Genomic DNA, 24282 nt, shown 5'->3' with positions numbered 1-24282 from the left:
ACCTTTTCAGTGTATGGAGGTGTGTCATTGTGTCAATATGTTTGCTGTGTAATCATTTAATAATGGTATAAAAACGGTGATGAAATAAGAGTAAAGTTTAGGCCACATTTTCAGGTTTGGCAAAGTGTCGAGATTTTAGTTTCAGGTTTCAGCACTTCTTCCTGCTGGCACCCATGATAATGGAATAAACGAGCTGATAATGTTATTTACAATAATTAAGAGAAAATTTTGTAGAGTCGAGCCAATGGAAAAATACAGGAAATAGACAATGGCAAAATTTGAAATTAAAGCACCGATTGCATGACCAAAAAAAAATGACAGTATGAAGTGGTATCTCATTGTCTTTTCTCATTTTATATTAAACTAAGTCTTTAAACATATGATATGTTGAAGAATGAAATTGAGACTTTTTTATCCAGGAAATCCTGACTAGAAAGATATAACATTTGTTTTTCCATCATTTTAGTTAGTATATTCACATTCAACTTATACATTTATTGCTGTACATTATTCAGTCATAGATCAAATAGTCAGACCCTGAATTATTGCTGGATGGTTTTTTGCATCTTCTGTTTTATTCATTGATTACTTTAAAATAATTATCTTATTCTTTTATTTTTTTATTCCGATCATTCTTAGATTGAGTTACTTTTGGGAATTTTCAAGCAAATTGATTCAAGACTTGGGAATCGTTTCAGTCTGCACTTCACTCTTCCACCTATTAGCTGAAAGGTCTGTTAATAGAGTTGTGTCATGTCATCATTGTATTTAGCACCATCATATAATCCAGACCACTCTACTGTCACAAACAATTCGTAGGATTACAACATTTTGCTGCCTCCAATGTCATAACTTCATGGGCATCTCTAAGTCATTAAAACATTGAAAATGAAGTTGATGCCAGGTTACATAATTTTAAGGAATTTGAAGTATTATTTAATCATTGTGAGGGTAAATTGTTGATTTTTAAAGTCAACCATAGGGACTATAATTTTTATTTCTAAAAAATTACGAATTTTTAGATCTTCAAGGAGGCAGGTCTGTATAATCATCACTGTCTTGATTATCAATATCTTCATTGATTTTATCTTTCATTGTCAAAATCATACTACTTTGCCCACCTTGTTGATTATTTATCATTCCCTGTAATGGTAAAGTGTGTGAAATTTTGTAGATAAAAGGAAATGTGTCCTTAGTTAGAGACTATGATTTTTGTTTGATTAATGTACGTTTAAAACCGTAATAATTTCACAAGCGGATACAACTTTTTAAAAAATTAGTGAGCCAAAAATTTAACGGAAGTTTCATGAAGCTCTGACAGTTTCAGTTAACCATTTGAAATTATGTAGAAAAAATTCTGTAACAGACAAAATTGTTTCATTTCAATACCTTTTCAGATTAATTTTTAATCTAATTGCGGATTTATAACTGTATTTTTGTTATATTGTTATTACAGTTAATGTTGTTTTTTAGAGAAATGAATGATATATATATTTTTTTTCTATTTTGAAATTTATTTATAATTCAGGAAAGAACTATCTAGTTCAGAAGGCAACAGTTACAACGACTTTGTTTCCTTGCTCAAGGTACTTTTATGCATAGACACTAAGGTCATAAACTTATTAATTGATTCCTTTTTTTTTTTTCTTTTTTTTTTCTTTTTTTTTTTTTTTTTTTTTTTTTTAATTTTTTAATTTTTTTTTTTTTTTGGTATTTATTTATCTTCTCCCACAGTTTCCTTTCACTCTCTTTTCTTTCTTTCTTCCTTTTTTTTTGGTTGTCATGTAAATACAAAAGGTTACTCAGTTGTCCATTTTTTCGTTTGTCCTTGCACTTTCCCTTCATTAAAGATGTCAAATTCATACAGCTATATATTCCCCAACCAGGGTCTACTGCTTCAACTGCCATCAGGGATTACAGAAAGTGGGAGTAAGCCACTCTGGCTTTTATCCACTGCCACATCGTGTAAAGACAAAACTGAGAGGTCAAAGATGTTAAGGTAAATGAGCCATCATCTTTGTTAGTCGTGTTACCTACTTTTATTTCATAGTATTTTGTTTTTTGCTTTGTTTGTTTTGTTTTTTCTGACTGAGCTTTGATTTTATGCATTAATTTATCTCTTTCTTTCAGCAGGCGATTTTGTGTGTGGGGGAGTGGGAGGTGGGGGGGGGGGGGGGTTACAAGTATGTTCTTAGTATGTATGTTATACCTTTCTCTTTGGTTTTCTATCCGAGGTCCGCAATGGTTGCAATAATTTACAATTGCTTTACAAATGTTGCTTTACACTTGTTGATGAATTGTTGACTGATGATAAAATCTATCCTTGTCTGGAGTGAGATGACTTGCCATTGCCCAAAACTTGGCTGGAGATATTCTGTGAGGGGAAATAGTTGGATATGCGAGCGTGTGTGTGGATGAATGTGTGTATTTGTTTAGGAGATTATTTCTTATCCTTATAAATCACGTCTTAGTTACTATGTTATATCTTGAACCATATGAGTTCGTTCCTTTGATGAGGATCCCATGCTGCTTGGATCTACATGTAATGATCTCACTTTATCATCCTTTTTCTCATGGACCTGTGATCTAAGATTGTTACAGGCACCTCTTAATCCATTTTGCTATTCTCTTCCTTTTCATAGGTGCTTAAATGAACTACAGGTATTACAAGTGCTGTTAAAAACTAATTTGGAATATTTCTCTCAATTTTCCATTTTTCCTTTGCTTTAATGCTCATTATTATCTTTTTCTCTCAGTTTTGTTAAGTCGTGCAAAACTCGACAGTATTCTCTTCCCACCTCAGGTGGCAATTTTTGAAGATTCTTGCAACATTTTGGAATAAGAGTTTCTATTGATCCTTCATAGCAATAACGATTTAGTATCAAAGCTGGAGTCACATTGCTGTTATTACTGTCTTCGTGAAAACAGGTGAAATAAATGATTGGCATGTAAATATATGACCTAGTCTACCAGACTAAACTTTTCTTTCTGTTTTTTTCTGTCGTTTTTCACGACAAGATAAAAGCACTTTTGGAGAGGTTTCTACATTGTGATATGCAAGTTTGCATGCTTTCCATGAATACAGTGGTAAAACTCTTCGCTATGATCTTGTCATATATTTCATTTTTCAGCCTTTGCCTCCATCTACACCCCCATCTCCTTGTGTCTGATACAAAAGAGATTGTGACACCAAATGACAATACAGGGACACAGTATGCCTTAAAACTTTTGGATATGTTCGCTGTAAGTTTGTACCCTGCTGTTTGATTACAAGTATATCAAATATATTACTCAATTCTCTCACTTGTGTCACTTGATTGCTTCTTTATGCTCAGTATTCGGCTGCAGCACTCAATAATTCCACAATCCTGGTCCACTGTACCCAGTCCTCACTGAATAAGGCAATTTCATGTACTTTGAGACCTCTAAATGTTTCTGAGCAAGTGCAATGACGCCAAACACTGGATTTTCTTTCTCTCAACATTGTCGTGATACGCTACTATCACTAAGATTGTTTTCACATTTCAAATGGATGTATTTGACTTTCCTTGAGATAATGATCATCAGCAGTCTGCAACTTATCATATGTGGAATCAACAATTTCCAATAAATACAGATATGATAGAACAAAACCAAAAAGCTCAATCACATGTTATTTGATGATTAAATTTGATTTCTAAGCGGTGAAATAGCTCCTTTTTATGGCTGTGATTAATACAAATCTATGTTTTAATGACTTAGAGATGCTCATTAATTTCAGAAATTGGAGGCGAAATTTTGTAATTCTATGAATTTTTCGTAACAGTAGGCAGGTCTGCCATGACACAACAGGGATTGCCCAATAATAAGGACTACTCGATGCTCATATTATTTATTATTTGCATGGAATAAGCAAGTTTTTTCTCTGAACATCTTTTTCACATCATCAGATGAAGATGTGTACATGTGATGAATACCAGCACTTAACCATCTAAATAATTGGATAATCTCTGTAGTGCAATGTAGTACATCTGACCAGGATTCAGCCTTGCCAACCCTTCACATTCCAAAAGTCGAATCCGAAAGACAGAAAATTGGAATTTGTAATCTTGCATATGTCAATCACCAAACCATCATGGACAAGTTATTCAGTCACCTGCTATGATTTACAAGCAAAACGGCAGTGCTGTTCGTATACTAGGAACTGCACTGTTAAGGTGATCATAGCATATTGCTTCAAAGGCATTATTTGTATTTGACAGTTGATTGTCTACTTGGTGGCAAAATGATTTCTTGAACCTCTCCCTTTTTGCAAAAGTCAAAAAAAATAAACATATAATTTCTTGTCAGCATTGTATCCCCTCCCCCCCCCCCCCCCCCCCCTTTTTTTTTTCCTATCATTATCATCATTTTTTAACATTGGAATTTTAGAGACATAAGTAAGATGATGGAAATGTAGAGTGAAAATCGGAATGAATCTGCCAAAATCAGAAGTGTTGGCAGGTATAGCAGCAAAGGAATGCTGATTTTTTGTGTGTGTTTTTTTTTTGCTATATATTGTGCTTTTACATAGTCACCTTTCCAGATGTTTATGTTACCACTGGTAATTTCGTGATTTAATTTTCCTTTTTTAAAATGACCTTCCATAAAATTGATATTTGTATTTATCATTGAGGATGTTTGAATTTGTCTTGCAGGAATCAGACCTGAATTGTGGTGGTTACTTTTCCTTAGATGTCCTCATCTTTATGACTCAGGTGAGACTATTGGGCAATTCATTGGAATACCCGATACAGAAAAAAGAAACAAACAGAGAGAGAGAGAGAGAGAGAGTAGTAATAATGCTAATGATAAAAATTATTATTATAAAAATAATGAAATTTATTTTGTTTGCACATTTCCCATGAATCGGCTCAAGGAGCACTAATATGCCATTAAGACTGTTTGACATTTCTATTGACAGTAATAGTTTACATGCTTCAAAACATCAATATTAATTTGTTTACTAGGATCATCCTGTAAAATATTATTTATAGTCATTTTAGAAGACAGTTACTTTAAAGCATGGCTTTGAGATTTGAAGAGTGTATGTGTTTTCCGTGTGCGTGTGTGTGTTGGTGGATGGAGGGAGGGGGGGGGGGGGGGGGGGGGGGAGGATGAGATGTTTGTGTCATTATATAATGAGAATTTAATTTAACTGTATATATATTTATTGAACAAAAATTCTTCAAAAGTAGTATATCACGAGCAATAAAAATTATTTATGTCATCACATCTGCAATTATACTATTCCAGGCATGTGACTGCTTCCATCACTCCTCCAAAAGCAAAATAAGTTTGCTTTGCCATCCTTCATTGTTTACATCTATTATGGTAAGCAAAGAAAGAAAAAGGTGTTGATTTTAAATGTCAAAAGTGATAGCTGTCTATATTGAAAGTGGGCAAGATGTTTTTTGGATTGTTTTTTTTTTTTTAATATATCCCTCTCTCATTATTTAGTTATTGATCATTTCTGAAGATTTTTTAAAACAATGAACGCATGCAGTAGTAATGGATTATTTAGATTTGTAAATTGAGGTTAAGCACATCACACGGATATATTTAATACATTATTAATATTTAACGCTGTTCTTCATTTGAAATAGTTTGCTCGCCTTACTTTTCTTGTATGCTTGTTTATCTTATCTCCAGATTTATAATACTTGACTATCCCATCATCTTTCTTTTAACTTGTGCTGAAATTTTTCAAATTGTTGCAACTATTATTTCGAAAACTCTTAGAAATGAAAGAACGAATGAAGTCCGTTTCAATACGTTTGTTTTATTTTAATTTGTTTAGTCTTTTTTTTTATTGTACTTTCAGGCACTATTAAAACTAACTTTATCTTCGTTCATTTGTGCTGACATGTCTTTAAAGTGTTACAAAATTTAAAAATCATGACTTTTGTGATTCTAAACTTTACAATAGAATAATTTCTCATCATAATGTACAGGTAACCTTAGATGGCGCATTTATTAGCATCTTGTAGGATTTATATTCACACATTTTTCTGAATTTATTGCAAAATCTTTAGATGTAAATTCCTATTTTTAAGGTGCATCAAGAGTTTATAAAGCAACTTGGAATCTTTTCATCCTTCCCAGAAAATTTTAAATCTCAATTTGAGTATGCCATTTCATGGAATGATAGGTAAGAATGATTACTACTAGCTTATTTTAAGCCATGGCAAGCCAAATTGTCGTTTCTGATAAATGAAGCTCATGTAAAATATCATGATACTTATTTGAAATTTTTTCAAATATACAAAAGTATAAACGTTGTCAATTTATTATATGTGTGTGTTTTTGATATACCGAATCCTCATAAAATTATCGCCATCCTTTGAAATGACAGGGATAACTAAGTGCTTATGAGAACTCAATGAAAACAATTATTTACGTTGATTAAGAACAATAAATGAGGGACAACTTCATCATGGTATGAGTTTCAGGTTCTAATAAATTGATCAATCTTTTTATTTCTCTTTAATGACATTCATCATCATCAATCCCATGATCTGATTATCATCGGGGGGAATACACAGGATGCAGATGTCACCACTTTCCGCCATTAAGCACAGTCTACAAGGGGCATGACCGATCCGGCATGCCAAGTGTTGTGTTAACTGTCTTTCATATATCCATTCGGTGGATTTGTATAGCTTGGTGGCATCCATCTCCTCTCCGATCTAGATAGACTAATAAATACTGAAAAATGACGTCATTGAAGTTGATTGTTTATGGCTGTCATTACAAGATAAAGTATTATTGTAGAAGATTAGAGGAGATTGCCAATTGTCGATAGCAAATAACAAACTCATTGAACAAGTATACAATGTTCACATTGTTTCAATTAAAATCATTTCACTTATCTGTGTTCTCCTTTATTTTTTGATAATTTACATAGTCCTGGCCTCCCGAATGCCATCAAACAAATTAAGTAAACAGCTTTGAACAAAATAAGACATCCATCATTCAACCGGATATTAGTCTATGGCATTATTATCTGTTAATTATATTGCAATTAGATTTTAGAAATGGTCACAAGTATCATTATACAAGTGTAATCATAGAATTAAGAATGGAGTTTGCTAATGTAGTTTATGGTCCAATACTATCAACAGGAAAAATATTTCAGAACAAAAATCTAACGTGGGCTTTTTGTAAGCTGTAACCCTTTACTTAGGGGTGTCCTTCCACTGCAGAAAGTAGACCTCCACCATACTTCTCCACTCACATGAAAACAGTTAATAAATACTCACATGAAACCAGAACAACTTTTCAAGAACTATCAAAGAATTTTGACTTGACAGAAATCATTGAAATGATTTAAGTATTACTTACGAAAATGAAGATAGTTATTCAGTAGAAAATTTTTACAAATTTTAAGCTTTCTGCGTGTATTTCATTCACACATCAGATTTACAGGTCAGGATGATAATAGTGAGCCAATGCTTGATGACGATGAGGACTGTGATATAGATGACTGGATGAAAGCATCAGCACTGTTTGGATATGTCATCAGTGATAGGTTGGTACAAATGAAGCAAATAAATTCTTAGACCCTTTAACTATCCATTGGAGTTATTTCCTTTTTTGTTCTTTTCTTTTCTTTTTTTTTTCAACTTGTTATCAAATGACTTTCATTCTCTGACATACCATAACGTTCATAAAGCTGTTTAACATCTATTTTGCTGGTTAGAATATTATTTTTTTGATATTTCGAAAAGGTCCTCATTATGGTCGATACAAAGGAAATATCAAAAAAGCATTTTTCAATCCATTAAAAAAAAACATTTGCATTTGTGTAACACCTGGATGGAGTCTTTTGATCTTCCATGGTGGGCAGGGAGTCACTTGCTAGGCCTTCTATCCCTCAATATCTGTTCTCTGAATTGCTTTCTGTCTTTGTCATGGACTGGGATTACCTGGTTTTGACCTGGCCTTTGTCGAAGTCCTCGACTGAGAGGTAAACAGTCAAATCTATGGTGTTAGTTTTGGGAGGTGATATTTTTTTCCTTGTAAATCATTTCTCTGTTGTGTACGATGGGACTTTTAGGTGATCTCAAACTAAGTTATATCTGTTCCTCATTTGAACCATTTCACCTTTGTCTTACTTTTTCTTAAGTGCTTTAATTGTAATTCTAGAATGTTTTGACCATCCCATTTCTTCCTTTTTACTGGCGCTGAAATGACCTAAACAATTTGTTTTAACACAGCCAATTTTGCACAACTTGACTTCAGTATTACAAACTGAACCTTTAAATTCTTGAACTTTAGAAACAGAAGAAAAAAATCAATAACGGGCTGTAGGTAACATTGTTTATCCTAGTTAATCAACAATGTGCAAGAATTTTGTATCATGACAGTAAAGTAAATGCCTATTCTTGTTGTACCAAATTCAATATGATATGAAGTGTGGATAAGGAAAATTATGTAAGGAGGCATTACAAGACTACATCATTGTGTCTTTTTTATAGGTTCAATATTTAAATATTTACTATAGAAATATCCTTATTATAATTATTATTATTTTGTTTTGTTTTTTATCATTTTGTCCTTAACATTGTTGGGCAAACACAATTATCCACAACAGCATTGTTATAACAACTGTTTTGATCTTAATTTTTTTCTCTAATTTGTTAAATTTAATTGAATTATAACTCAGTGAACTAAATTTGCAATCAACAACTGTTCTGAAATGTTTTATTTATGTCCAATAAACTTTTTATTGAAAATAAAGATCTTTTTCGTTTGTTGGTTCTTTAGGTTAAATTCATCAACACACATCGATTCAATAGCCAGCATCTTGTCTGACCAAGTTGAGGTAAAGTTGTCAGTTTGATGCTCTACTTTGCATATAACAATAATATTATCTGTTGTGCAGTTATAACATGAAATGAAGTGAGTAGAGGAAGGCTTGATGACAACAGAGGATAAAAATTATTTGCAGTGATGGAACTGAACTCGTCACCTCTGCCTGGCTGTGAGGGATGCTCGGCAATCAATGCCATCCGTCTCTTTCAGTCCATGTCAGTCTGGTCCTTTAGTTTGATTCCCATCACTGAAAAAAAAAAAAAAGTTTTCATGCTCTGTTGTCACCTGGCACTTCCGTACTATTATTATTGACATAAGTGCCTGCTCCACTCTCTTATTAAAATCATCTATGTGGCTAGATGCCCTTGTCACCTTGCAAGTAACTCTGCCAAGAATAACCCTGTTTACTACGCTGCACTGGTATATTATTTTTGCAGGCTGACAAACCAGTTATATTTTGTGTTTAAATACATTTTCAGGTCCAAAATACTCAAATATGTGAATTTTCACATTAATGCGCTAAATGCAATCGATAAAAAATAATTGATAAATATAAAAGAGGAAGAGACGTGCTTTCTCCACCTTGATTTAGAACTGACTAGGAAGACGTATCAGAATTTCTTTTATTTATTTGTTTATTTATTTATATATATTTGTTTATTTATTTATATATTTATTTATTATATAATGTCATGAATAAACACTTTTGTCTTTAATTTATTTTCCAATGTATATAAGTGTTGCAAGCACCAATAAATTTTTCAACTGTACTAATCTTAGTATTTTTATTCCTGTTATATAATTTCCAGTGTTTGCCATATCTTTGGGAGTTGATGACAGCCTGGTGTGTTTACAATATGGATAATATTGGAGTTGTAAGTTTTGAGTTCTACGACTGTATAAATCTATAGATATAAAATAGTGTTTTCACTACAACTACAACACATGAAAAATGTATCATACAATTCAGGGCTAATAGGTTGAAAGGTAAAGATGAATACACAAAAGACACCCAGGTGAATAGGCCTGCACACATTTACACGCATATCTTCCCTGAAATTCTTTTAACAAGTATGGCCACAGATAGGTAAAAAAAAAAACCCTCAGTTTCAACTCAACATGAAGTTGAAAAACTTTGCGTTAAACTAACAAAAAGTTTTATTATTTGTTATTCAATAGCTTAGATATTTATTGAGGTGTTTGAGGAAACTGAAACCATTCTAGTAAAATGAAGAACAATATGGCACAGTATTTCCAAACTTGTTTAGAGAGTTTCAAGGACAATATTACAATATTACGTTCTTGAATCAATTTACAGCATTGTTTGGGGTATCATATCAATACATACATACACTTATATGATATGCACATTTAAGACAGCTAATTAATTATCATTTATAGAAAGATGATTTAATTATGCCAAATATTCTCGCCTGGTGCACTGTTAGTTTCTGTATCTTTTTACACAGCCTAGACCTTGGTAAGTTTTAATATAGGGTACACTGGAAATGCAGAAGTTACGTCTTTAGTTTTATGTATTTGTCAATTCACAGGTGACATGTATAATTTGAACACACAAAACATGCAAAAGAAATAGTTTGGTTTTCCTTGACAAAGATTATTAACCTTTTATTGACCAGAAATAAAAGAGACTTAAAATTTGCAACAATAACCGCACCTTTAAAAAGAGACTAAAGTAAAGCCAAAGCATGTATCATGAACAATAAGGATGAATTGTAAACTCCAGAAATATGTTATATCGAATAATATTATGTTGAAATATAAATTTTTCATGTTGAATCACAATCATGGTTTTGCAGTTCACAAGTCACTACTGGCAGCTGATATTTGTACTTGCTTGTACTTGTACCCCTTTGAAGTTACAAAACAATAGAGATTAACTTTTGTGATCCGAGTTTGTATCGAATATAGAACTGATCTCAGAAGTGTAGTCACAAGTTGACCATCTAAATAGATGTTCATATCTTTGTCAAAAATGCACCAAACTGTCTTTGATTTATTTCTATGAATTGATTCAATGATGAAATAAAGTGCGGCTATGTGGTCTAGTGGTATGATACTCGCTTTCTGACTGGAAGGTCCTGGGTTCGAGTCTCGCTCTTGGCATAGTTGAGCCCTTGGAAATGGCTCTTTACTCACTTTCTCTCACCGTACTCAGGTGTAAAATGAGAACCTGGCTGTTAACAGCGTTGTATCTGTCCGAAAAAAAATTGTAATATCGCCTAACAGGGGTCATGTCCCGTCCTACATGTTCAGTGTTGCTGTTGGCCAGGGACCCCTTGTAAAGCGCTTTGAGCACGTTTAGTGGATATTGCGCAATATAAATACTCTAGTTTTTTTTTTTTTAATGTCTTTGCAGGATTGCCCCTTCCATTTTCTACACCAAATGTTACTTCTGAGACATCCGTCAATTATAACAAGCTCCTTGAAACTTGGACAATCATCACCCAACGTAGAATTCAGGCAACACCTTGGATTAGAATGTGAAATGGAAGAAATTCGCATATACTCCATTTTGAGGTAATTAATAATGTTGAGATGTGCTTCAACCGTGCTCAGGGACTATGAGAGGAAAGACATTGATTTGAGTGCACACATAACAGATATTGCTCAGAACAAGGAATTGATTGATAAACTGTCTAACTTCCATCTTTAGCAATTGCTTGCTATCCTTTGGATAGGACACTAGTCTATCGCAAAGTACTTTCCACCAACTCTAACAGACTCGTCTACCCATTCACTGCTGGGTGGACATGGGGGTCAAAAAAAATCGACTGCACCCGGGATCGATCTCAGCCTCTTTGGGTGTGAAGAGAGTGCTCTATCAACTTAGCTATCGGGACCTCCTCCATCTTCATTACTGTGATTAAATGCCAAGGTGGTTACCCTAAGAAAATTAAATTAAATTACTTTTTTTTGTCCGAATTTGCATTTCTTAAATCAATGGCAAAGATACTGTGATTTCAATTTAAAGTGGAATGTGTTGACTACTTTACCTCCAGTAGTACTGGATAGGAAGATACATAGATTGATGGATGTATTTATCAGCAACATGCTTGTGACCTTTGGATAGTCGATATCAGGAAACAATATTAATATCAATATAATTAAAATATAAATATTATCAGAAAGGCATATCAATGTATCCAAAAATATGTGTAAATTAAATGTGGCTATGTTGTGGTCTTGTGGTATGAAACTCGTTTCGGATCGTAAGGTCCCGGGTTAGAGCCTCACTCGGTGCATAGTTGAGTCCTTGGAAAAGACTCGTTACTCACATTCTCTCACTGTACTCAGGTATAAAATGAGTACCTGGTGTCAACAGCGGTGTCTGTGTCTGAAAAAATTGTAATATCGCCTAACGGGCACCATGTCTCGTTCTACATGTTACGTGTTGCTGTTGGTCAGGGACCTTTTGTAAAGAGCTTTGAGCACATTTAGTGGATATTGCTCTATATAAAAGCTCAATTTTTTTATTTAAAAAAAAATAAATATAGCTATTCATGTTCCGAGAGTGGCTTTATGTTGACATGGGGAATAATGTAAATATTTTATGTTGTAGTGGAAAGACAATTTTTTATTTGTTTGCCACCCTTTGCAGATAATGCACCTTATGGTAAACGTAAAGACAATTTTTTATTTGTTTGCCACCCTTTGCAGATAATGCACCTTATGGTAAACGTAAAGAGAATATTGCAGGATCAGTTTTAAAAATGTTTTTACTCAAACTAAAAACGTTTTCATAGTGTTTGAAACAACGCTCTTCCTGTATATTCTTTTCAGCTTGAAGTGAGTTATGAGTTGGTGGAATATTCATCACAATGCGTAAGACTGAATGAGGCATAGCAACTGTTTGCATCCTATATTGAAAACATGTCATTTTGTGAGACATAGAAATCATGAATATTTGTCACCTTTTTCAGACATTCACTGTGAAACAATTACCAATGTTATATACTAAAATGTAACCTGTTCATTTTCCATTCTAGACAATGCAGTGTCATATCTGTGAGTAAAATCCCAATTGACAGTTGCAATATCTTGTGTGTCCCTCTCATCTCAACTTATGCGACTCTTCTAGAGGGAATAGAGAGCAAAATGAAAATTTGTAAGCAGGTAATTAGTAATAATTTATATAAATGATACTTTATTTTCATTGATAATTTTTTGATTACTCATACTCAAATTGACAGAATTATGAGTACCTGCAATTACTTGTTACTTTAAAACGTGATCTGTTCCTTGTGATCATGTAAGCCCCATCCTAATGTTAAGTGGTGAATAATGTACAAAATCATCTTGAAATTTAAACATTCTATAAACATTATTTATTTGAAGTGCCCACAATTCTTCACTAATACTAAAGAACTATTTACCATGTACTTAAAATGTATATTATTTCTAGTATCCTGTCGATGATTTGGCTCCCATATCGTCCTGGCTTCAGTCTCTGGTCAACTCTTGTCACACGTCCAAGTTATACAAAATTGATTTGGTAGGTTGGTATCTTTGTTGTGCTGACGGATTGTCGTTGTTCTTCCTAAAATAGTTCCTGGCTGTGGTCAGTAATGAACATTTTTAAAGTGCCAGTACCTAAGAGAAGACATATTGTTTGAAATGAAAATTTAGTTTTAGTTCCATCTGGCTCTCTGAAGGAATAAACTATGCATTTTGAAGCCCAATGAGCGTGCTGGATCATGGAAATACACTATAACTATATATAAAGGTGGATAAGTCTTATACAATTATATTTTAGGATCATGACTTATTTAATCATGTAACTGATTTGACTGTAGAGTTGGAATCGTAGCAAAGTCTTACTGTGTTTTTAATCCATTGAATTGTGAAGAGATATTAAATTGCTATCAATATATTATTTTACTCCAGAATGACACTTGAGTGTTTTTAAGAACATTTGACAATAATTCTTTATTCAATTTGATTTTCTCTTCAATCTGTTGCTTTAATTTTCTTTGTCTATATTATCAATACTGTTATGTTAAATAATAATTGAATAACAAGGTTAATTTTTGTCTTTTTCTTTTCTCCAGAATATTCTCCACACCTCCGACCCTCTTCTGTACAGAAAAATTTATTTAAAGACTTATAAATCTTAAATGCCAAAATGCAGGATTGCACAATGAAAATCCTGTTTAAAATAAAAATTATCTTTTATATCAGTATTATCTCCTAATTTTCAATGACATCTCAAATAATATTACGAGAATTGACCCTAAGCCCAGCTTAACTCACTCAACCCTAACACCGACTATATCCGTATTTTACCAGGGTTACTTTTACCCCATGCCTATTTATTACATTTTTCTGAGACAAATTATAGGTGTATTATCATAGCTAATGTTTTTAGTTTTTACATGTTAATGGTATTGAATAAAATTATCTACGCACATGCTTATATTTAATAGGTACATTTTTTTTTTCAATTTTGATAAGTAGCAAAAATCTCTAGGATTGAGTGAGATAAGTCAAGCAATATTGGGTGGAGTTGGATGATAATGGCTTCATGATGCTAACCCCCTAGTGTTGAGTAAGGCACTTTACACATATTACCTTACATGACTCTTTACACTCATTACCCTATGTGACTTGGGTGTGTAACTGGCTTTGAGCATTGATATTATGAAAGTGTTAGTGCAAAAGGGTGCATAAGATGCGACTAGTACTGAATGAAATATATATCGGATCCATACGACCTATTGGGAGAATAGATTGTTTGTATCTTGATAAGGTAGAGACCCTTGAAGTGCGTAATCTAATTATTTTGTTATTTCAGTTTGAGCTGAGCTAGTGGTTTTTGGAACTATTGGTACGTAGGACAGTCCCAAGTTCTTCTTTCATGGGTACGAGGCAGTGCCAAAAGGTGGTTTTTGTAGTATTCAACATTAAAAGACACTTTTCTAATTTATTTTCAAATTCCATTTAAAGATTTTGTTTTCATCAGTTTCCCTGGATTGAATAGTTGAAAATAATACAGACTAACAGATTAACTCTTTCACCACTTAAAAAATCTATTTCTGCTATAGTTTAGGTGGCAGATCCTCACTTTTTAAAATTAATATTCTTATTTAATCGAGAGAAACAGATGAATATGAAATCTCCATAATACACCTTTTTTTTTCAAAATGTTTGTTGTGTTTTTAATTTTAAAGGTTTTACGGCACTTGCAACACACTTAGGTCATATTAGCCCCAGTAAAAAGAAAAAAATGGAAGTCAAAATATTCTAGATTTACAATCAAAGCACCCTTAAAAAAAAAGTAGAATTTGTTGTTTGTTGTTTTTAAGGGTTTTACGGCGCTTGCAACACGTTAAGGTTATATCAGCGCCAGTAAAAAGGAAGAAAATGGAATAGTAAAAAGTTCTAGAATTACAATTAAAGCACCCAAGAGAAAGTAAGACAAAGGGGAACTGGAAACAAATAGGGATCAGATGTAGATTCCAAGAGCACACCACCAATGTACTTAATTTGAGATCACCTAAAAGTCTCATCCAGACACAAGCACAGGTCCCAACTAAGAGGAATACACTCAAATGTTTACCAATCATATAATATAATATGCAAACTAAACATAATACAATGCATAACAGAGAGATGATTTACAAGGAAAAAAATATCATCTCCCAAAACAATAACTATGCATTTGACTGTTTCCCTCCCAGCCAGGACTCCGGAAAGGGCCAGGACAAAACCAAGTAACCTCATTCCAAGACAAAGACAGAAAGCATGTTGGAAAACAGATATAAGGAGATAGAAGACACAGTATGTACCTCCCTGCCCGCAATGGGAGGTCAGGATCCCCACCCAGATAGAATTTGTTCAAATAGGGAACAGATGTAGATTCCAAGAGCATTTCATCAATGTACTTAGTTTGAGATCACCTTAATATCTCATCCAGACACCAACACAGGATCCCACCAAGGGGAATACACTCAAATGTTTACAGAGTACATCCAAAACTAATACATAACAGAAAGATGATTAACAAGGAACAAAATATCATCTCCAACTAAACATTTGACTGTTTACCACCCAGTCAAGGACTCCAGCCAGGGCTGGGACAAAACTAAGTAACCCCATTCCAAAACAAAGATAGAAAGCAACTCAAAAACAGATATAAGGGGATAGAACACTCAGCGTGACCTCCTGCCCACAATGGGAGGTCAAAGGACCCCGCCCAGTTTTCAAAATGTGTTTGGATTGGAAACATTCTAACTGCCTTTCCCTTTTTACAAAATATCCCTTTGCAAACTCGAATTAAACTATCTCAATCCAGAACAGGGACAACAAATACATGGACCAAAAAAAAAATAGAAGAGATGGGAAGTGCCTTCTCAGCTGACAGGGGAAGTGGTCCCTATCCAAAATAAGGGGTCCAAATCCAAGGTATCTGCATTCTGAGCTATATAGCAGTAGACCCAAATGTTTTATTTTTAATATGAAGGCTTTTTACAATCGGTCTACAGGGGAAATTGACTAGAATGTAAGAGAATAAATAAATAACAATGTTAAAATTTTCAGTATTTTATTAGAAATGAAATAGAATAGTGTCATTCTGTACAAGAAAACGTAAATCAATAAATATATGCTAAATATATAGTCTACATATAAAACAAACATTGAATACAAAATGTACAGTTCCACAGTAGGAAAATAAAAATGCAAGTTTAATTTGTTTGCAATCTATGAAGAAGCCCTTTATAGATGGCTGACCCTGTCTGAGACTTTACACCAAAACTTGGATGAAATCTGAATTCTTCAGACTATCAGTTTCCAATAAGCACGGGTCCAGTTTTACTCTTGACAACTATTATCATGCAATGATAAAAATAAAAGCCATTTTTATATAAATGATTCATAAGAAAAATTATTAATATGAAAAGTCTGGGAAAGAATAAAGTTTGATTCCTACTCATCAATAAATGGCCAAAATAATATGTGGCCTTTGGTTGAAATCTTGGTTCAGCTTATTACAAATTTCTCTTTCATTGTCTGTCCCAACATGGATGAGGATTACAATTTATACATTATCACAGGTTCAATCCTCTTCCTCCATGATAAACTCTCTTACACTCTCTTGTGTAATATACAAATCGATCAATGTTTCTCAAACCTGAAATTAATTTAATTATATAGTCATCTTTATTTCTATTGAGCAATGTGTGCATCTAAGCTGCAGTGAAATAATAAATTATACTATTATAAATAAAATGTCAATAAATAATAGTATCTATTTAAAAGATATACACAAGACCATCGAAAATATTTCTGACTTAAAAGATTTTCTGACAAATAAATATGCTCGCTTTAATTGACAGTGTCTAAAAATCTAATGTCCTAAAATTCTGTTTACTTACATCAAGTCAGTCATATTATAAGCCAAATTACAGGTTGGACAAGCACTTATTCCAGTATAACTAGGTACGGCAAACTGCCGCTAATGCGCTCTGGCGGACAATTTTCGATGTGTTTTACATAAATTTTACTTCGTTGTATTCCATTAAATATCAAAATGACAAGGATAAAATTTATATCAATCGAAAGCTTATTCAAATCCCTTTAAAATGGTGTCTAAATGATTTATCTGCTTTTTTTGAAGATAATTTAAGTGGGTTTTGAAACAAGTCACTAATCGGCTCGCCCGCTGATGGAAAAAACGAACTTTTCGCGATCGGTCATCTTGAAGAGCTTGGCGAATTCGGGCCATGGGTGGTATCGGATCAGTAATTGGTTTAAAATGTGCACAAGATCTTGACGTTTCGATCGATACCAAATAACTGTTGGTTTATTTAGGGGAAGCGATTTTATTTTTAAAATTTCTCAAAAAAAGGAAGATTAAACTCATTTCCACAAAATTTCAGCAGACTATTTTTACATTACTGGAAAGCTCATCCATTTTTCTCTTAAAATATGGAAATGCCGTACCGATTATAAGTATCGCCCGCATTCGCCCAGCATTTAACTTTGGTAAATAAACACGAGTTGCACAGCCCAGTCAGTGAGAGTAAAATGGCGTGCCGACCAGAGGCTGCCTCGACGGACACATTTTTTGTCTCCCTTGGCGATTTATGGGAAATATGCATTTTTTGCGTTTTCGTGGCGCTTAAAATGTAATTAAATAAAGAGCTAGAGTTCTGAAAAAAATTGGAGTTGTTTAATTTCTATGAGACTCTAAGCAGTTGAAATTTTGTCATTGTGAGCCCGATACTTTTTTTTATACGAAGTCCCGAAGTTGGGTGCTGAAGCAGGGTGTCGCGACGACGAAATTGTCAAATTTTCAAATGACAATATCTTCCTTTAAAATTGAGATACATGTATGATATTGGTATCAAAATGCTCAGAATTGCAAACTCTTTTAAGCAAAAGTGACTAAATTGAGCATTGTTGGGTTTGAAAAATCAGTTTTCTGTACCTAGTATAACGCTGCCATCTTTTCAAATAGCTGAAAAAAGATGTATTGTATTTTTGTTTTTTTTAATTTCTTTTATTCTCATAACATCAGACTGCCCTGAATTTTTTTGTAAAAAAATCTTCATTGGGTAACTTTTAGAGAACTCCCACCCAAGATTTAGATACTACTTCATGGGCAGTGCCACAATTCTCGAGTAGAGGTTATTGCTTACAAGTGGGTTGTAAAGTAGGATTGTCGAGCATCTTCCATCCTCTTGCGCAAGATTAGACAAAATTTGATCAAATGCTTAAATATTTTATAAGGAATTTATAAATCAATAATATTATTAGTCTAATACATTATTCATTCACTGACAGCTAAAGGTGGTGGTCGCTTGTTTCTGTTCTCTGTGGCCAGTCTCTGCCTCAATCTCCTGACCTCATTCAATAGACCGATCTCCTTCTCGTCAAAGGCTTGTCTATTTCTATCAAAGGACACTGGAAAAAAAATAATTGAAAAATAGAATGAATACATTACTACAGTAAATCATGAATGTAAAATAACCCCACACCTGTAAAAATTTATTTTCTTGAAATAAGATGAGGGGGGGGGGGAGGGAATGGTGCACAGATGTGAGACAAAAAAAGTAATCCAGAGCATTAGGCCCATGGAGCTGGAGCTTATCCAGGTTTCTATATCATGAAATGGACAATTGCAATTATTTGTTACCCTTTGGATGGGACACTGGACTACCATAAAGTACTTTCCACCAGATCTAAAAAATAATCATCAGCATCGCACAGGATTGGAAAAAGCATTGAATGCATCAGTATGAAAGACAAAAGTTTATTTTTCCTGTCAACTCTAAAAATATAAATTGACAGTTTATCATTATTTTAAAAATCTGATTTTTTTTTTTTCCTTTAACATAGATATTTGCATCTTTCATTGGCTAAATGACAAGAAAAAATCATAGCATAATATAAATAAATGCGTACCTTTGGAAGCCTCCAGTGATGAGTTGGGAGGCAGTAACTCACTACTATTTTTTTCCATTAGTCTCTGGAAAACTGACTTGGGGGCTGAAAAAAAAGGAAAGGAAAGGAAAAGAAATTCAGGTTACATCCTCTTGAAATGGTCAAATCTTAATTTTGAAGTAGATATTGAAAAAGGGAAACAAGAAGTAGAAGCTTAACTGTCCATCATTTAAAACAAAAAGACCAGGGTTTTTTTATGCTACTTGTGTAATTCTTAGAACCTGTGAAGCTCATCAAAAGTTTTGAGGCATGAAACGACAGTCGTACCTACCTACTGTCAAATGGAGTAATTTTGCATGTGTGGATTTGGAGCATTTTGAGAAATCTCAGCCATGTTGTAGTTTTCATGGTTACAAAACTTGGCTTTTTTCTTTTTTTTAAGGAAAGGATTGCTACAAAACTTAATATTCTCTAATGGTCCAAAACTTAAGAGGCAAAATTTCCTTGTTTAACTGTGTTCTCTGTGTAGGATGCTAAGCCTGTAGCAAAGTACTTTCTGTTACGACTTAAATTAAACTCACAAATTCGTTTATGAATGGTCTAACCTACAAAACAATACCCAACCTGGTCAAACCCACCCTCTGATCCGCTATATTTTCTTTACAATAATGATGTTGACTGTTGCCCACCAATGCTGGGGCTATTTATGCTCCCCTGAGTTTTTCTATCTTTCTACACTCCACTCCACCACTGGCAAATTTACTTGGATGAGGATAAAAGAAATGGCCTTGATTTCACCCAATCTTGCAAAGATTGATACAAGAGACTAAAATCATGAGGAGCTTTTAACTTTCATTGAGCTCAGTGCGTGTGGACCTGAATGTAAAGGGTTGAAAATACAAACAAAGGATTTTTTGGAACAAGTTAAAGCAAATTCGTTATAACAAAAGAAATATAATTTTACTTTGTTTTACACGTAATTTGAGGAAAAATAAACGAACAATTTTTATATATATATATATATATATATATACAAAACATTTGGACATACCAAATGTTATTATGGGATGTGTATGAGTAAATAATAAATGCGCTGAAGGGTACTTACAGTCCTCATCATCGCCATTGACAATTTCTGCCAAATCCAGTGTGTGGTGTCTCCCATTTAAAACCTGTTCCTCCGCCCCTTGGATACGTCTTACATTATTTTCTGCTCCTTCAACTTTAGTTTGGGCGATTTCTTCATAACCTACTGCAGTATCCATTTCCTGAATGTGTGGGGAAAATATGTCAACCAGTCAAAATTCAGTCAAAACATTTCAAATTTTCAAGGTCAAAGTGCTTTTTTAAAAATCAAAAAAACCCGGTACAACATAATTGCTGAGACCAATGTTACATTTTAAAAATTAAATCCATGCAAGCAGTACTTTCAAGTGAAGTTAAATCAATTATTATTAAAAAATTCAAGATACTTTCAAAGATGCCATTGCCGATGCTTTTTTTCCCCACTTTATCTGTTTTCCTCATCCACATTGTCCCGTACTCTATTGACTGTAATTGTAATTTCACAATAGCTTTTTGTTATATTTTCTTCTTGTTACATGGACAAGGTCTCAACTGTGGCAACATGACAAATTAGAGAACAGGCATTGGTTTAAGATAGAGATCTGAAGAATGTACGAAACGATGCCAGACAAAGCAAAAGAAAATCAGCCTGCCTCAATTAGGGATTACCAGTGAGACGTGCTACCATTTACCATTACAACAGAGGTTACCCAATAGTAGGAACGATTTAACTCACTCAACCCTAACACCGACTATATCCGTAGTTTACCCAGGTTACTTTTACCCCATGCCTATTTATGACAAATAAGAAGTATCAAAGCTAATGTTTTTAATTTTTTACATGTTAATGATAGTTGAATAAAACTATCTATGTAAATGCTCATCTTTAATACAATTTTTTTTCCCAATTTTGAAAAGCAGCAAAAATCTCTAGTGAGTTAATGCCTATATTCTCAACATCGGTAGCTAAACCAGTAGAGACAGGCTGATTTTTTTGGGATGGTTTTGTTCTTGCATTTTTCTTTCTTTCTTTGTCTGGCACTGTTTCATACACACGTTTTCAGATCTTAAACTGTGGCATTATATCAGTATATTGTACAGACTCTTTCATAAATTCTTAACATACCAACCTTTTGTCTTTTCATTTTCTCCATTAACTCAAACACTTGAGCCTCCAGATCACGATTTTCACCTCGTAATGTTGCAAGCTGATTAGGGGGTGGGGGGAAAAGTGTGTCAGATAGAAAAGAAAACAAAAATTGAAATTATGATAGGAAAAGTAAAAAATGAAAAGTTAAACTCTCATAAACAAAATAAAATTTTGGTCATTGTTTTTATCCTGAATAATTTCTTCTCTTAAACCTTAAGAGTCTTTCAGTGCACAACCTACAAGAAGAATTCAAGTTTCCCCTTGTGGCAAAATACTTGACAGCACACTTTAATTTAATTTTAAGCAAGTTTCATCAAGACAACTGGGGTTGTAAGTGAAGAGACTTTACCTTAACATTCTGCATCTCTTTATCCAAATCTGCCATCTGGTGTCGATGCTCCAATTCTCGGTGTGCCTGCATGTCCACATTGTGTTGGTCGGCCAATGCCAGCTTTTGTTCCATCATCTAAAAAAGAACAATTTTGATCATTTAAACTTATTTTTTTCTGAGTCTGAGCTGATCATTCAAAAACAATAGAATGTAAAGAACTCTAAAATCGTTAATTCTAGAGAGAAAAAATCAGAAAAACAAATTACCTTTCTGAGTTGAAGTTCTCTCTCCCTCTCGGCATTATCCAATCTTGCCTTCACTCTCTCTTCAAGCTCATCCTGTTTGCGATGTAGATCTCCCTCCGTACGTAAGGCCTGGGATTGCATTGCAAACTCTCTGTACAGCTCCTGATGACAAACACAGCATGCTTTTCATGGTTAATAATATTCGTATTTATCATCTGCTTCAACAAATGTGAGCCAATGCTTTAATTTTCTATCATGGGGAGGTGGATCAGTTAATGAAAAAGGAAATGAAAGTCAAAATGATTAAAATTGTGAAATTTTATTTATATGAAGTTCAAGAAGCTACAGAATAGAACACGTTAAAAAAATACCAAAAAAGCTATAGAACAAAATGGTGAAAATAACAAATGTTTGGGTCCAATTCCATTTTCTCAAGAATGTTCCAAAGAATAAAGAATTGCTACCATAATAAAGTGGGGGGTTTTCAGCCTAAGGTGGTCTATTTCCATGTACATTCATATTTTTTAATACAAATTGATTCAAACTGCATTCCAAATTTCAGATTTAAAACTAGCATTTCACAATTTGGGTCACCCTAACATAATACCAGATCAAAGTGTTTGGTCACAAAGTAAGTTAAATCATAACCACTCGACTACAAAGCTTTTATCCTAACAGACATTATTTTTTTAATTTAACCCGTTGAAAAAAAAAAAATTTCTGATTCCTGTACTGGATTGTTCTCACCTGTTCAAACATTTTCTTTTGCAGTTGTAACTCCATGTTACGGATCTCTGCCTCCTGCATAGCTGACTCTGTTTCTTGATCTCTCTGTAAAGCCTGTTCAATAGAAACAAACATTGTCATGCTATTATATCTCGTCTTACGAGAGAAAAAATATGAAAGTTTATTCATTTAAAAATCAATTTAAATGATAAATCTGCATGGATTAGTTCAGTTTCATTATTGTCAATTTCTCACTTTATTTACCTTCCCGTCCTGCAGATCATATTGAAATCAATAGTTGAGACAATAATATAACGACATACTTCACAAGGAGTATGCATGCTTTGTTATAATGGACTTTATTCTTGCTTAACATAAACATAGATTCAAGACTTCAAGAGTATGCTCCATTATTTAAAAATATAAAGTGAAAATCTGAGAAAGACAATACATAACGTGGAAGTAATTTTTAAAATGACGCTTTGTTACAGTCTTCTGTAAAGGTAAAATTACCTTTCTTTGCAATTCATCATCCAATCGACGTAGCTCCACCTCCCTTTGTTCTTTTTGAAACTGCAAGAACTTTCGTCTACCAGCATCCAGAAGATTTAACTCCTTCAGTTTTATCTCCCTATTCAAGGCTTGCAATCTAGGATGAAAAATAAAAAAAATTGTAAGGATAATTGACCTGAATATTCATAGGTATTAAGTACCCAAGTGTCTGTCATGATTGATATTCGATGATAATTGAGCGGTCTGAAAAAAAAAAGTATCAGAAGTTGCTGGAGCTGTACTCAAGAAAAGATGAAAAATTAATATTTAGTCTAAATTGGAAATATGTGCTGATAATTTTCACGTTGCATCATGACATTTTCATAAAATATTTATAATCTTTTTTTTCCTTTCTCTCTCAAGGCTCTCACGGGCAGACGTCTTAAAATTTTTTCTGAAATTTCAAAACGAAAAATATGGGGAAACATATGAAAAAATGATAAAGTTCAACTAAACCAAAGTGTATCCAAAAGGACAAAAAAAAATATTGAGAATGAAATTCTTGTCCGTGTTGGAGTCAAAACTTTTAATAAAATGCGACTTTCTTTTTCTCTTTTCATCCTAGATTGCATTAAAATGCCTATAACTATCTTTTCTTAGCTGTAAAAATGTTTTACTCGTGTAACTCAGAAACGATTGGGTTTTATATTCAGTTTGATAAAAAGTACTTTGCTATAATGAGGGGATGTGCTGTAAATACGTCATCTATTATTATTATTATTATTATTATTAGTAGTAGTAGTAGTAGTAGTAGTAGTAGTATCATTATTATTACTATTATCACAACCATTATCTTACATTACAAAGGCAATCAAAATTATGACAATCTGATACAATTCAAATTTATGACTATTTAATATGGTATATGGTTATATAATTTGATTATCATCATCAATATAACAACATAATAATAATAATAATAATAATAATAATAATAATAATAATAATAATAATAATAATAATACTTTATT

General features: G+C 33.2%; 2 protein-coding genes across 5 annotated transcripts in view; one reads left to right on the top strand and one right to left on the bottom strand.

Annotated features, from left to right (window-relative positions):
• The window catches only part of LOC144976747 (Fanconi anemia group A protein-like), a 35959-nt gene extending 21928 nt beyond the window's left edge, over positions 1-14031 (top strand). For 2 of the 4 annotated variants that reach the window (XR_013646163.1, XR_013646164.1), the window contains exons 27-40: positions 640-732; positions 1529-1586; positions 1887-1999; positions 3132-3243; positions 4677-4736; positions 5275-5352; positions 6075-6169; positions 7439-7549; positions 8788-8845; positions 9645-9710; positions 11216-11376; positions 12846-12964; positions 13262-13351; positions 13908-14031. Coding sequence is in view for 2 of the 4 variants with exons in the window: in XM_078921141.1 (XP_078777267.1) it covers positions 640-732; positions 1529-1586; positions 1887-1999; positions 3132-3243; positions 4677-4736; positions 5275-5352; positions 6075-6169; positions 7439-7549; positions 8788-8845; positions 9645-9710; positions 11216-11376; positions 12846-12972; positions 13262-13351; positions 13908-13973 (1288 nt within the window). In the remaining 2 variants the exon portion in view is untranslated. Of the gene's footprint in view, positions 1-639; positions 733-1528; positions 1587-1886; positions 2000-3131; positions 3244-4676; positions 4737-5274; positions 5353-6074; positions 6170-7438; positions 7550-8787; positions 8846-9644; positions 9711-11215; positions 11377-12845; positions 12973-13261; positions 13352-13907 lie in introns of all 4 variants that reach the window. The other 2 variants (XM_078921141.1, XM_078921142.1) reach the window with 1 other exon arrangement.
• A 2351-nt stretch (positions 14032-16382) lies between these two features.
• The window catches only part of LOC144976746 (TBC1 domain family member 31-like), a 33100-nt gene continuing 25200 nt past the window's right edge, over positions 16383-24282 (bottom strand). The window contains exons 17-25 of the mRNA XM_078921140.1: positions 23273-23408; positions 22781-22873; positions 22055-22195; positions 21807-21923; positions 21438-21515; positions 20351-20510; positions 19264-19347; positions 18297-18762; positions 16383-17291 (exon numbers count right to left, since the gene is read on the bottom strand). Coding sequence (XP_078777266.1) covers positions 18629-18762; positions 19264-19347; positions 20351-20510; positions 21438-21515; positions 21807-21923; positions 22055-22195; positions 22781-22873; positions 23273-23408 — 943 coding nt within the window. The 3' untranslated portion in view covers positions 16383-17291; positions 18297-18628. The remainder of the gene's footprint in view (positions 17292-18296; positions 18763-19263; positions 19348-20350; positions 20511-21437; positions 21516-21806; positions 21924-22054; positions 22196-22780; positions 22874-23272; positions 23409-24282) is intronic.

This window comes from Berghia stephanieae, chromosome 7 (assembly GCF_034508935.2).
Source record: "Berghia stephanieae isolate SIO BIC M18660-M18661 chromosome 7, UCSD_Bste_1.3, whole genome shotgun sequence".
Lineage (NCBI taxonomy): Eukaryota > Metazoa > Mollusca > Gastropoda > Nudibranchia > Aeolidiidae > Berghia > Berghia stephanieae.
The sequence above is the reverse complement of the archived record's forward strand: the minus strand, read 5'-3'. Positions and strand labels throughout refer to the sequence as shown.